A 13,559-nucleotide genomic window follows, 5' to 3' on the forward strand; every position below is an offset into this window, starting at 1 on the left:
AGACATACAAATGGCTAACAGACACATGAAAAAATGTTCAAAATCATTAGCCATCAGGGAAATTCAAATCAAAACCACACTAAGATACCACCTTACAGCCAGTTAGAATGGCAAAAATTGACAAGGCAAGAAACAACAATTGCTGGAGAAGATGTGGAGAAAGGGGATCCCTCCTACATTGTTGGTGGGAATGCAAGTTGGTACAGCCACTCTGGAAAACAGTGTGGAGGTCCCTTAAAAAGTTAAAAATTGAGCTACCCTATGATCCAGCCATTGCACTACTGGGTGTTTACCCCAAAGATACAGACGTAGTGAAGAGAAGGGCCATATGCACCCCAATGTTCATAGCAGCATTGTCCATGATAGCTAAATTGTGGAAGGAACCGAGATGCCCTTCAACAGATGACTGGATTAAGAAGTTGTGGTCCATATATACAATGGAATATTACTCAGCTATCAGAAAGAACGAATTCTCAACATTTGCTGCAACATGGACTGCACTGGAGGAGATAATGCTAAGTGAAATAAGTCAAGCAGAGAAAGACAATTATCATATGGTTTCTCTCATCTATGGAACATAAGAACTAGAATGATCAGTAGGGGAAGAAAGGGATAAAGAAAGGGGGGGTAATCAGAAGGGGGAATGAAACATGAGAGACTATGGACTATGAGAAACAAACTGAGGACTCCAGAGGGGTGATGGGTAGTGAGGAGGGCACGTATTGCATGGTGCACTGGGTGTTATACGCAACTAATGAATCATGGAACTTTACATCAAAAACCAGGGTTGTACTGTATGGTGACTAACATAATATAATAAAAAAACATTAAAAAAAAAGAAAGATGTTGATATGAACAATGTCAGGGAGATAACTGCCTTTGCTCTCTTCTAGAATTTTTATGGTTTCAGGTCTCACATTAGGTCCTTAATCAATTTTGAATTTATTTTTGTATATGGTGTACAAAAGTGGTCCAGTTTCATTCTTTTGTATGTTACTGTCCAGTTTTCCCAACACTATTTGTTAAAGGGACTGTATTTTTCCCATTGCATATTCTTGCCTCCTTTGTCAAAGATTAATTGACCATATAACTGTAGGTTTATTTCTGGACTTTCTGTTTTGTTCCATTGATCCATGTGTCTATTTTTGTGCCAATACCATACTGTTTTGATTACTACAGCTTTGCAATATAACTTAGAGTCCAAGATTGTGATGTGTCCAGTTTTGTTTTTCTCTTTCAAGATTGCTTTGGCTATTCAGGGTCTTTTGTGGTTCCATACAAATTTTAGGATTGTTTGTTCTAGTTCTGTGAAAAATGCTGTTGGTATTTTGATAGGGATTCCTTGAAATCTGAAGATTGTTTTGGGTGGTATAGAAATTTTAACAATATTTGTGATGGGTATTAAGGAGGACACATATTGCATGGTGCACTGGGTGTTATACACAAGTAATGAATCATGGAACTTTACATCAAAAACTAGGGATGTACTGTATGGTGACTAACATAATATAATAAAAAATGTTATTATAAAAAAATATATTTGTTCTCCCAATCCATGAACTTGGAATGAATTCCATTTCTTTGTGTCATCTGCAATTTCTTTCATCAGTGTTTTATAGTTTTTAGAGTACAGGTTTTTCACCCTTTTGTTTAAGTTTACTCCTAGGTATCTTATTATTTTTGGTGTAATTGCAAATGGGACTATTTTCTTAATTTCTCTTTCTACTGCTTCTTTATTAGTGTATAGGAGTGCAATGGATTTCTGTACATTGATTTTGTATCCTGTGACCTTACTGAATTCATTTATCAGTACTAGCAGTTTTTTGGTGGAGTCTGTAGGGTTTTCTATATAGAGTATCATGTCATCTACACATAGTGGAAGTTTTACTTCTTCCTTACCAACTTGGATGCCTTTTATTTCTTTTTGTTGTCTGATTTCTGCAGCTGGGACTTCCAGTACTAAGTTGAATAAAAGTGGGGGGCCTGGACATCCTTGTCTTGTTCCTGACCTTAGGGGAAAAGCTCTCAGTTTCCCCCTTTTAAGTATAATGTTAGTTCCGGGGTTTTTATATAAGGTCTTTCTTATGTTGAGGTATGTTTCTAGTCGCATACTTCTTGGCCTTCATGGGTATATTCTGAGGGTTCAGGGGTCAAATGTACCCCTGATAATTCACATGATTGACAAATGAGACTCTCTATCCATCCTGTGCTTTGGATCCCATCTCATCCAGTATTTCCCCAGGATACAACCTTTTGGTTAACTTGGTTTCTCTTTCCCAAATATGGTATTCTCACCACGGTGTCTTGTCTTCTCCTCAACCCATGGTTTTCAAACCCCTCCTCTGGGAATGTAGGAGAGGGCCACAGATGAAGAGAGAAACCCAAGCATCTGATTGTAGAGGAGAGGAAGGCCCAGGGGCAGGGAGAACAGGATGCTTCTGTAGTAAGAGGTCTGTCCAGGTCAGGCCAAAACTTTTATTATGGCTCAGGGCAAGAACAAAGGCAGAATTAGTGGTGGTGCCCTCTGTACCTCACAAATCACCACAAGACAGCAACAGTGAAGAGCATTGGACTCTCCTCTTTATTTAAGGCAAATCCCAAGCCACTGGTAGAATGGGCATGTTGGCAGCTGTATCTTCTCTTCTGAGGGGGCAAAACACACACCCAAGATTATTGGTGTAACAAGGGGAGCTGGCAGGGCTGAGAAGGTGGGACATGAGCCTTAAAAATAATCTGTGTTACAGATTCAACTCATGTCATTGCCCCACCTTCCCTTCCCCCTCACATCGCTCCTCGGGAACAACTGCCAGAGGGATGTGGCTGGAGGTCAGAGGTCATTCTCATGGCTTCACTGCCCTAGGGTCCAATGACCTCTGCGTGACAGCAAGCAGGACAGTGAAGACCAGGCTCTTGCTCAGGAGTCCACACAGCACAAGAATGACGATGTTGACCACGGGAACCCTGGGGGAAAGAAGAGATGTGAGCTGCTGTTAGCACTGGCACGCCTCACACCTGAGTGTTTACAGAAGCCCTTCATGCCCCTTCTCTTATTTGCTTAAGCCCTTCTAGCACCTGTCCCCATACTGACTGGCCCTGGGCCTTTACTGTGTCCCATTGCCTAAAACTACTGACTGGAAATATATTTAGTAAAGAGCATAGAACCCATATGCAGAAGAGGCACCTGGGAGAAAGGGCAGGCTGCCTGGGCTCCTCTTCCTCACTGGGATGCAGCAGCGAGAGAAGACCCAGCAAGGAGGCCTGGTTTCTAGTCCCAGCAGTATGGCCTACTTCCTGGGAGGGCCACCTCACTGTTCTGGCCTCTGTTTCCCCACCTATAACCAGAAGAATCCAATCCTTGCCCAAATCCCATCATGAATTTTTACAGATTTTAGCGTAATGATTCTAAAAGTCCTGAAAAAGCATCAGTGGATACCATGAGAAAGAGATATGCATGAGTGAGGAAGCATGGCCTGTCTAGCCTCAGTGATATGGAAACAGATTACAGCACAGCTAATCCACATGATAAGACACAGGGTGAAAAGAGTAATAGGTGGCAGTGAAACAAAGAGAAGCCCAGATATTGACCTAATGTTACGTCTGAATTTAGCCTCAGGAAATCGGCAGCCCAGGAGATAGGCAAACATTGTTTCATAAATAATCTTGTGATATCTGGATCATAATACGAAGAAAAAGTCATCTTTTGTACAATTTATACCATTTAGAGAAATGCACTTCCCCAAGATGGGCTAAAGATTTAAATAAATGGGGGGACAAAAAAACTAGGGACATCACCAGGAAATAGAATCAAGCACATTAAGGAATACAGCAAAGCAATAATTTTAAAATCAACACATCTGACCATACAAAACTTAAAAGCAAATGGGCGAGATCTCTGAGGAAGAGATGACAGAATGGCGATAGAAGCGGCAGAGGTCCTTTATGCTGAAGTCCCCCCCACCCCCACCCCGGGCCCCGTCCTCCCTGTCTTCCATCTCCTCCATCACCTGAAACTACATGTCCTAGTGGCTGNTTAAGTCCCTGACAGCTCCTGACCACTGTCATTTACAGTAGTGCCCTCCGCAGCACCAGTTCGGCCTATGGTTCCAAGGTCCCAGCTCCTCTGGGCTAACTTGACCTTCAAGTTTCCCCTGTCCTCCCAGCCCTTTCACATTCTCATGAGCAGAGCTCCTGGAGTGTGTCCACTTTTGAGGGCAAGCACACACCCCTTTCTGAGGCTGTACACAGGCCACCAGACCACAGCCCCCACCCCAGTGCCTGGGAATTCATGTGCCCCTGAGCCACCCCTAACAGAGGACTGGAAATTTGAGAGTATAAATACTCTAGTTCCCCCAGCCTCTGACACAGACAAGTCGCAGAAAACCCCTGCAGGACTGAGCCCTAAAGTTTCCCTCTGTGGGACTCAGCTTGGTGATGACACCCTTGCTAAGCTTCCTTCTCTCCTGGTCTCCCTTCCAGGATGGATTTACCTGGGATCACTTCCTACATTTACAGAAGACTTTGCTCACTGCCCGCTTCTTGGGAACCCTCCTGAAGACAAGGAGATGATGGCTTCCTCTGAGGTGCCCCCAGCCTCATCCATGCCCAGATTGGAAGCTCACTTCTTCCATGACCTAGGCAAATAGCTCCCTGTACAAAACATTTCTTTTTCAAACAGCTCACTGGTTTCTGCTTCCCTGGCTGGATTCTGACTAATAAAATAGTTCATATTAATTAATAAATAAAGTTAATAGGAGAGGTGCAACGTCCACAGCAATGTGGGCCAAAGTAGGTACTCTCGACTTTTCATGCTGGAAAATCAAAGTAACTTAAAAAGAAAAATGTTGATTCTCAGTAGATCATTTATTTACTTCACACAGATTTAATAAGCACCTACTATGTACCAGGCACTGCTGCCAATGAAACAACTGTTGGGGGGGTGGGGGGAGCGCTGCGTGGATAGCCCCTGTCTCTCCTGGAACTTCTTTTTTTTTCTTTTAATATTTTTTTATTGTGTTAGTCACCATACAGTACATCCCTGGTTTTTGTTTGTTTTTTTTTTTGTTTGTTTGTTTGGTTGGGTTTTTTTTAATATTTTTTTTATTATATTGTGTTAGTCACCATACAGTACATCCCTGGTTTTTGATGTAAAGTTCGATGATTCATTAGTTGCGTATAACTCCTGGAACTTCTAAACCGCAACAAGAAAGAAATGAAGGCACGTGATAGTTCATGTCCAATTTAGCAGAAGTATTTTCCAAATACTAAATCCTTGTAGGCAAAGGATCCCTGCACTGACAACTGTTTCACGTATACATTATGGATGAGAACACACATTGTTTCCAACCTTTGAAGTCCATTTGGCAATATGTATATGGAGCAATATAAACATTCGCATTCTCTTAAGGGAATTTCTTTCAAGTAAATAATTTAAAAGAAAAAAAGATGTCTACGAAAATGTTCATCTCAAAGTTATCAATACTATAAAAAATTTAAACAATCTCAGTGTCTAAAGACAGGCAAGTCAAGATGTAAGTCACGGCTTTTTCATTGATAGAAAAGGATGCATCTGTTGAAATTATAATCATGAAGTCTAGGTAGCAACATCAAAGAATAGTGGCAATGTTTATCATTAGAATTACTGCCGTATTAAATATGTATGGACATGAATAAAGACTAGAAAGAGAATGTGGAGATCAGACATGTTAGAGTAGTGGGAATATGGATGAATATTTCTATGTTAATTCAATATTTAATGATAAACACATTCAAAGATAAGTCAACATTTAATAATAAACTGTAAAGGGGGGTTCTTAGCTTTGCCTGCACATTAAGAAATCTCCTCAATATCTCATAAAAAGTGCTGAGAACAGCCCCATCTCCAGAAATCCTGATCTATTGGTCTATAGGAGGGCACCTGCATCAGTATTAAGCACAAGCCAAAGCAAAAGCAAATGCTCCAGGTAATCCTAACACACAGCAGCCACTGAAACGAGAGCCGTTGGACTAGACTATCACTTCCAGCTCTGCATCTGCCTGCCTCCCTATATACAAGGAAACAAGCCACAGAGCACTCGTGACTCACCCAAAGTCACACAGCCAGCCAATCTGACTGGCATTAGAATCAAGGGACCCTCACTCCACTACACTGTAAGGCTGGTGAGGTTGGCTGAGACCCACTGGAATTCGGCAAAGACACCCTTTCCCTCTTCTTACTCCTCTAGTATGCAAGGAAACAGAGTGAACCAGGGAGAGGGGCAGCCTCACCAACAGCCCCCTCCCACTCTAGCACCACTCCCTTCTTCCCCAGGGAAGTTTCACCAGACTTAGTTGATTCAAGTCTGCTCTTGCCCTCCCCACTCCCCCATCCATGACTCCCCACATCTTCTCAAGCATATGGACTCAGAATCAAACCAGGAGGCCCAGAGACCTGAAACCATAGCTGGTGAAATCCGTCTCATTTGTGACGTTGACTCCAAAGCCAGGAGAGGAGATGTCAGCAGTTGATTTGGGTAGGAGTTGGGTCACAGTCCTGGGGCTGTTGAGGACTGTACTCTGGGCCTTGGTGGTGGTAGGAGGAAGGGTGGAAATCTGAGCCAAGTTCTCGGTGGGATTCTTGTCTGAGACTGTGCTGCCTAAAGGATCTGCAAGAAAGCACATTGGATAAATGGATGGATAAGTTGATGAGTGAATTTTTGGTGAGTGGGTGGGTGGACAAGTGGATAGGAGGATGAATAGAAGGAAGGCAGGGAGGCAGGATGGAAGGATGGCAGGATGGAAGGAAGGAAAGATGGATGGATAGGTGGCAGGGTAAATGAAACTGAGGAGGGAAATGAACATGGTCACTCATGAAACAAGTTTTTCTTTTGCTAAGATTAAAGAATTAGTGTGAGACCAGCCTGGGTCAGAGGCAGGAAAAAGGAAAGAAGGAAGGAAAGCAGAGAAGGGAAGAAAGAGTGAGAGAGAGAAGGAGGGAGGAAAGTGGGTAAGGAGGGAGAGGGGGGAAATGGAATTTTCAGGTGATTCCTGTCACTGGAAATGCCCTCGCCTGCTATTCTTCACCAATCACCTTCTTCAAGAACAATTCCCTGATTACTCTACCTTGTACCATTCTCTGCCTTGCCCTCACCTGAACCTTAGCATATTGCTTTTCAAATTATCTTTTACTAATATATTACATATGAGCCTTCTCTTCCTTAGGCTTAGGATTCCCCAGATGCTAGAAACTTGAAACTTCCTCCTTTTCCTCTCCTTCCTTAATGTCTCCAATTAACGTCTACTGAGGTCCTACTATGTACCAGACACTACATTAGTTGTTAGGGATACAGAGATGAGAAAGGCACAGGCCCTTTTCTCAAGGTACTCACAGATGAGCATGGGAGGCAGATAAGTAAGCTGGTCACTACTCCCCAGTGAGACAGCATCAACTGTGAGAGGGGACACAAAGTGAGCTCTGGAGCTTTGCTACCCAAAACAGGAGCCATGGGTCAGCCTCAGCAGCAGTATCACCTGCAAGTAGATCAGAAATGCTGAATCTAGGTCCCACCCTAGGCCTATTGTAACAGAGGCTGCTTTTGAAATGAAATCCCCAGGTGGTTTGTGCCCCCACTAAAGTCTGAGAAGCACTGCTTTGGAAGCACACAGGAAGGCCATCAAATGTACCCAGGGGAAGGAAATAGTGGATCACAGAGGCTTCCCAATGAAATGACTTCCATATGGAGACCTAAAGAATGAGACTGAATTATCCAAGTCTACCACTCATCTTTCACTGTACCCCACTTCCTACCATAGCACCCCAAATTAAGCTCTGCTACCCTAAGAGGAATCCCATGCATAGAGGCCCCTTCTTACTTTTGGACCAAATGTCTCTCAAGGACCTCAAATGAGAGACAAGGAGCTTCTGGGAGAGGCCAGGCTGCTAGGAATCCTGAGCCACAGCCCTGCTGGTGCTACCACCACCACCCCACCTGGCTTGGCTTTCCCCATCCTCTTACCCCTCTCCAGGTCACTCACCCTTAATCACCACCAGGCGGACAAGGGGGGACAGGATGTCAGGGTCCTTGGGAGGCTGATAGATCACACACCGATACAGTCCTGAATCCTCCACTTGAAGATTGGTCATTTGGACTTTCAGTATGGCCTCAGTGGGGATGTCTTCTAGGAAGTACCTGCCCATCCAGACTTGACTGGGATTCCCTGAAACACTCTGTGTGAAAATAAGTGTCAGGGGCTCCCCTCTATCCATCAGCTTCTGCCAAGCTTTCCGGCTATTGGCGTACTTCCAGATGGTGAAGGGACATTGTACATTCAGGGTCTCCCCCGCTGCTAAGACATACTTTTCTTCACGTGGTTTAGTTGCAGCTTGGAGTTCTGTAAGCAGGAATCAGAGTTAGACTCTGTGAAGAATAGTTTTCTTCTCTTTGGGAAAAAAGAGAGAAACTGCCTCTTCTTGTTCAACCACTAATTTTTCAGATGAGATCCTCAAGGCCTCCAGAGAACAGGCAACTTTCCCTGCAAGCCAGCACTAAAGCCCAGATATTTTTACTGTGAATAATTTTTCTTTTACTCCAAGAGCTAGACTGCATATGCTTTGTGCAAACTTTCATAAATGATTGTTTTTGAGAGGAAAAAAATTGCCTGATTGGAAGCAGAACATGGGACATACACCAAGACCATGAGTGACAGGGGTATGATAGAAGGGAAGATTATAGAGGACGTACAGAGTGATGAGTGGATCTGAAGACATGATAGTAGCAGACAGTGATTCCTCCAAACAGCTAGGGAAACTTCATCTAAGTAGGGAAAAGAAATCAATTCTGGTCTGGTCCAAGGGAGCTTTGCCAATGGGAGGATCAAGTTGAGCGGAAGTAAGATCTAGATCTGTGTTTTTGGCTGGACACAACAGGGCTCTATAACTTATCCACAGGGTCTACAGTTTATCCACTCAAGCCTGGGTTACTTTCTTCCATGGAACACCAAATAATGGGTGGGACAGTAATGTTGGGGCAAACTGTGGGTCAGGCTACCACTACCTACAACTACTACTGCTATTAATAATACTAGTGCACACATACACACATTTTAATCCTTGGACAGTAGCACTGAGAATGCCCATTGAAAAATGCCAACAGCTACCCCTTTAATGGAGTCCCTGGGCTGTCATCACAGCCCACCTGTGGACTCCTGAGGATTTTGAAAATGAAAATAGGCCAATTCTTCTGGGACCAGACCGCAGTTTCTAAGGAAACCTAGATAACAAGCTTCTTAGAAAGCCCTCTGAATTCTGGTCAGGAATTCCCCTCCAAGAGACAGGCGAGCCAAGACTGAGGGCTGTCTTAAGCCAAGTTTGGCTCACTCACTCATTCATTCATTCATTCATTCATCAATCAATGGCTGAGAGCCTACTGTGTGCCAGGCACTGTGCTGGGCTCTGAGGAAGATACACACCTCCTCTGTCCACCCTCTGTATCATTAATGTAAAGGTTATAGATAAATTATTTGCCAGCTCCCTGGGCAAGGTAGATGCTGTGGTCTGAATGTATGTGTCCCCCCCCCAAATTCATATGTTGAAATCCAAACCCCTAAGGTGATGGTTTTAGGAGGTGAGGACTTTGGGAGATGATTAGGTCATGACTGATCACACGAAAGGGATTAGTGCCCTTATAAAAGGGGATCTAGAGAGCTCCCTCACCCTCTCCACCCTGGGAGGACATAGTGAGAAGTCTGTGGTCCACAACCTGGAAGAGGGCCTTCACCAAAACCCAACCAAATTTGCAGCATGATATGAACTTCCAGCCTCCAGAATTGTGAGAAATAAGTACCTGTTGCTTATAAGCCACCCGTCTGTGCTATTTTGTGATAGCAACCCAAGTAGACGAAGAGAGTGGGAGTTACAGGATTCTGAGATTGTGCACAACCTTACCTATCTCTTGTGAAAAGAGACAGCAAGAACTCAGCACCGAAGTGCTATCTGTGCACCATTTCTTGTACCACTGCAAGAAAGGAATTCCGAATACCTTTTATTGCTAAGTGTTTTAAAGTCCTAGCTCATGTAATCTTCCTAACTTTATAATTTAAGCTCCATAACTTTTAAGGTTGATACTGCCATTATTCCTATTTCAGAGATAAGGAAATTGAGGCACAGAAAGGTTATTTAATAACCCAGAAGTTATTAAGGGATTTGCCCAAAGTTCCACAATAGAAAGTGGTAGAATCAGGATTCAAGCCTGGATGGTCTGACCCCAGACTCAGCTCTAAACTCCAGAGCTATGTTGCCTAAGGCAGTTGTCTGGTTGAGATGAGGGCAGTCCCAGCCCATGCCTGAATAGGTGCCCAATGATTCTGCTCCTTAGGATACAGGAGCTACAGGGAGTTTTTAGGTTACACCAAACCCGCCCCCACAGGACACAATGAAATGTAGACCACTGGCTTTCTCTCACACAAGTACACAAGCATCAACCCTCCATCTTCTCCCAGTTCTGCTTTGGAAAAACGTGAATATGACACAAGCGAATGAGAACCAAGCTCCTATCTGCCCATCTGGGTTATCACACCAGCTCCAAACAGACTCAAAGTGCTATGTGTGCGCTGGCTCTGAAAGGTGAGTGTCTGTGATCTTGCTCAAAGTAGTTGCGTTCCTGGAAAGTCCCCTCTCTCTGTAATCTTTGTGTCTTTCCAAGTTAAACCCTTCTTTTCACTTGCTATTGACATTTTCCCCCTCTCTGGTTATTTTCCCAATTTATTCCTAAGGATTAGGAGGAGGAACAACCAAAGCCCCAAATGCTTCCATCTTTAGTCCAAGTGTGAGCTGTACAACAAGAGAAGTGAGGGTGTGGCCATGGGGGCAGACCTGCCAAGCCAGGGCAACAACACCCTCCAACGCCAGCAGACAATGGCGGTCTGCAGTCACAGCCCAAAGGAATGTGGGCACCAAGCCCCTCTGTTCACTTCTGTCCTGCTATTCCTCAGCAATAGCAGATTTCCTGGCCCACAGTAGGCCCCTGGGAAATACTTTGAATGAATTGTGTCTTTGGGGGTTAATAGACAGTCACGTCAAAAGCACCATGATGGAATATAAGAAAACAAAACTTCAAACTCAAACAAAATGATTTCAGATCATGTCAAGTTTAGATTTACTCTAGCATTTTCCCACCCAGAGTTGTGCCTATCTTTGCCAACATCAAAACGCACAGATATCCTGTTTCCCTAATTCACCCCTTTTATTTCTGTTCTCAGGCCCTATATAGTCTCCTGACTCTGTTAAGTTTGGGTAGAGAAACCCAGTCCGACAAGTCTAGTGATTGGCTCTCTGCTGGGTGGCCACACCCCCTGGACCTTCTGAAGAGAAGGGAAGATTTTCTCATGGTGGGATCCCCAAGGTTCTGGGCAGAGGCCTCTTCTGATCACGCCTCTTCCCCCACTTTACCTGAGATAAAGAGCATCCAGAGCAACCCCCGAAGCCTGGCATTCCTCATCCTTCATGTGCACCAACCCCAACTGCCGCTGGTGTGCCTGGGACACTCTAACCTAGAGGCTCCAAAAAGTTGCATAACAGGATATGAAGTCATTTCTGGGAGGTACTGAGGCTAATGCTCTGTTTTCGTCACTGGTTGTCTTGGCTGCAGACATCAAGGACAACACAGGAATCCAGAGACAGTGTTCGAGTGTCAGGCTTCTTTGTTTTTTTTTTGTTTTTTTTTTTTGTTTTGTTTTGTTTTGTTTTGTTTTGTTTTAAATACCCAGCTTATCCCATTCCCCCACCCTCCTCCCCTCTGAAGTCCTCAGTTTGTTTCTCATAGTCCATAGTCTCTCATGTTTCATTCCCCCTTCTGATTACCCCCCCTTTCTTTATCCCTTTCTTCCCCTACTGATCATTCTAGTTCTTATGTTCCATAGATGAGAGAAATCATATGATAGTTGTCTTTCTGTGCTTGACTTATTTCACTTAGCATTATCTCCTCCAGTGCCGTCCATGTTGTAGCAAATGTTGAGAACTCGTTCTTTCTGATAGCTGAGTAATATTCCATTGTATATATGGACCACAGCTTCTTAATCCAGTCATCTGTTGAAGGGCATCTCGGCTCCCTCCACGATTTAGCTATTGTGGACATTGCTGCTATGAACATTGGGGTGCATATGGCCCTTCTCTTCACTACGTCTGTATCTTTGGGGTAAATACCCTGTAGTGCAATGGCTGGATCATAGGGTAGCTCAATTTTTAACTTTTTAAGGGACCTCCACACTGTTTTCCAGAGTGGCTGTACCAACTTGCATTCCCACCAACAATGTAGGAGGGATCCCCTTTCTCCACATCCTCTCCAACAATTGTTGTTTCTTGCCTTGTCTATTTTTGCCATTCTAACTGGTGTAAGGGGGTATCTCAGTGTGGTTTTGATTTGAATTTCCTTGAGTGTCAGGCTTCTTTGAATTCCAGTTTCCTGTTCTCTGGGGATAATGACAATTACCTTTTCAGCCAACCTCACAAAATTTTAATGAGAATAATACTTTTGTGTGAGCAAAAGTAAGGTGTCACTATTGTCAGGGGACTAGTGGGCCACCTTGCTCTCCTGAAGCCAGCTCTCCATTCCCATCCAGTTCAGCGTAAGTAAGAGTGCCAGGCATATGGAGGGACAGGTTGGGATAATAATGCCTGACTTTTACGGTTATTGTGAGGATGAAATAGGGGTTCCTATAAAAAGTGCTCAGTACTGTACCCAACATACAGGTTTTTTCTACATCCTGTCTCTATTCATTCCCACCCTGATTCACTTGGTTTTTTCTGACCTGAGGCCTGCCCCCTCTTCACCGGGTGGCCCACACCTTGCCCTCAGCCTCCTGTCACAGACCTGGCCTTGGAGTTCACGGAAGTGTAGGAAGTCCCCCTAAATGATCTGAGAGGACATGGCCATCATTAAACAAGAATAGGCTTAGAAACAGCATGATATAGGACAGGATAGTGATGAAAGAAGGAAAAATTCAGCAGTTTCATACCAGAAGCAATACAAGGCAGATCTGACGATGTGAAAAATCAATAACAGAAAAGATTCACTTCATAAATACTCCCAAATGTAAAATGAATGTCGACATTTTGAAGAGCTCAGAAATATATAAGAAGGAAAGTCCTAGAAATCCAATAAATAATCTACAAATAAGAGATGTTCTTGAAGTATAACATGGAACAGTGGGTCGTAAATGAAGATAAAAGTATATATTTTAAAAGATACTTTCAGTACAGTATGGCAACTGAAGAATACCATATTGCATATTTAGAAGTTGCTAAGAGAAGAGATCTGAAAAAGTTCTCATCGCACACAAAAAAATTCTGTAGCTATGCAGGTGACAGATGCTAACCAGACTTCCTGTGGTGATCATTTTGCAATGATACAAATATTGAATTACTGTGTTGCACATCTGAAACTAACATAATGTTGTATGTCAATTATACCTCAATTTTAAAAAGAAAAAGACTTTCTTGATCTGAAAAGAAATCTGTAATTGAAGGTTGAAAATCCAACAGGGTCAAGGAAAAATTCATGAAGTGAGAACAAGGAAGTTTCCAGGTT

At 43.5% G+C, this 13,559-nt stretch overlaps 1 protein-coding gene across 1 annotated transcript; it reads right to left on the reverse strand.

Moving 5' to 3' along the window:
* Positions 1 to 2,558: 2,558 nt before the first annotated feature.
* TREM1 (triggering receptor expressed on myeloid cells 1) lies at positions 2,559 to 11,578 on the reverse strand. Its single transcript, XM_008691922.2, has 4 exons — positions 11,423 to 11,578; positions 8,011 to 8,367; positions 6,428 to 6,641; positions 2,559 to 2,961 (listed from the first exon to the last, which is right to left on the reverse strand). The coding sequence occupies exons 1-4, from the start codon at positions 11,469 to 11,471 to the stop codon at positions 2,841 to 2,843; spliced, it is 741 nt and encodes a 246-aa protein (XP_008690144.1). The 5' UTR covers positions 11,472 to 11,578; the 3' UTR covers positions 2,559 to 2,840.
* Positions 11,579 to 13,559: the final 1,981 nt, after the last annotated feature.

Source organism: Ursus maritimus, unplaced genomic scaffold (assembly GCF_017311325.1).
Source record: "Ursus maritimus isolate PB19 unplaced genomic scaffold, ASM1731132v1 scaffold_29, whole genome shotgun sequence".
Taxonomy (NCBI): domain Eukaryota; kingdom Metazoa; phylum Chordata; class Mammalia; order Carnivora; family Ursidae; genus Ursus; species Ursus maritimus.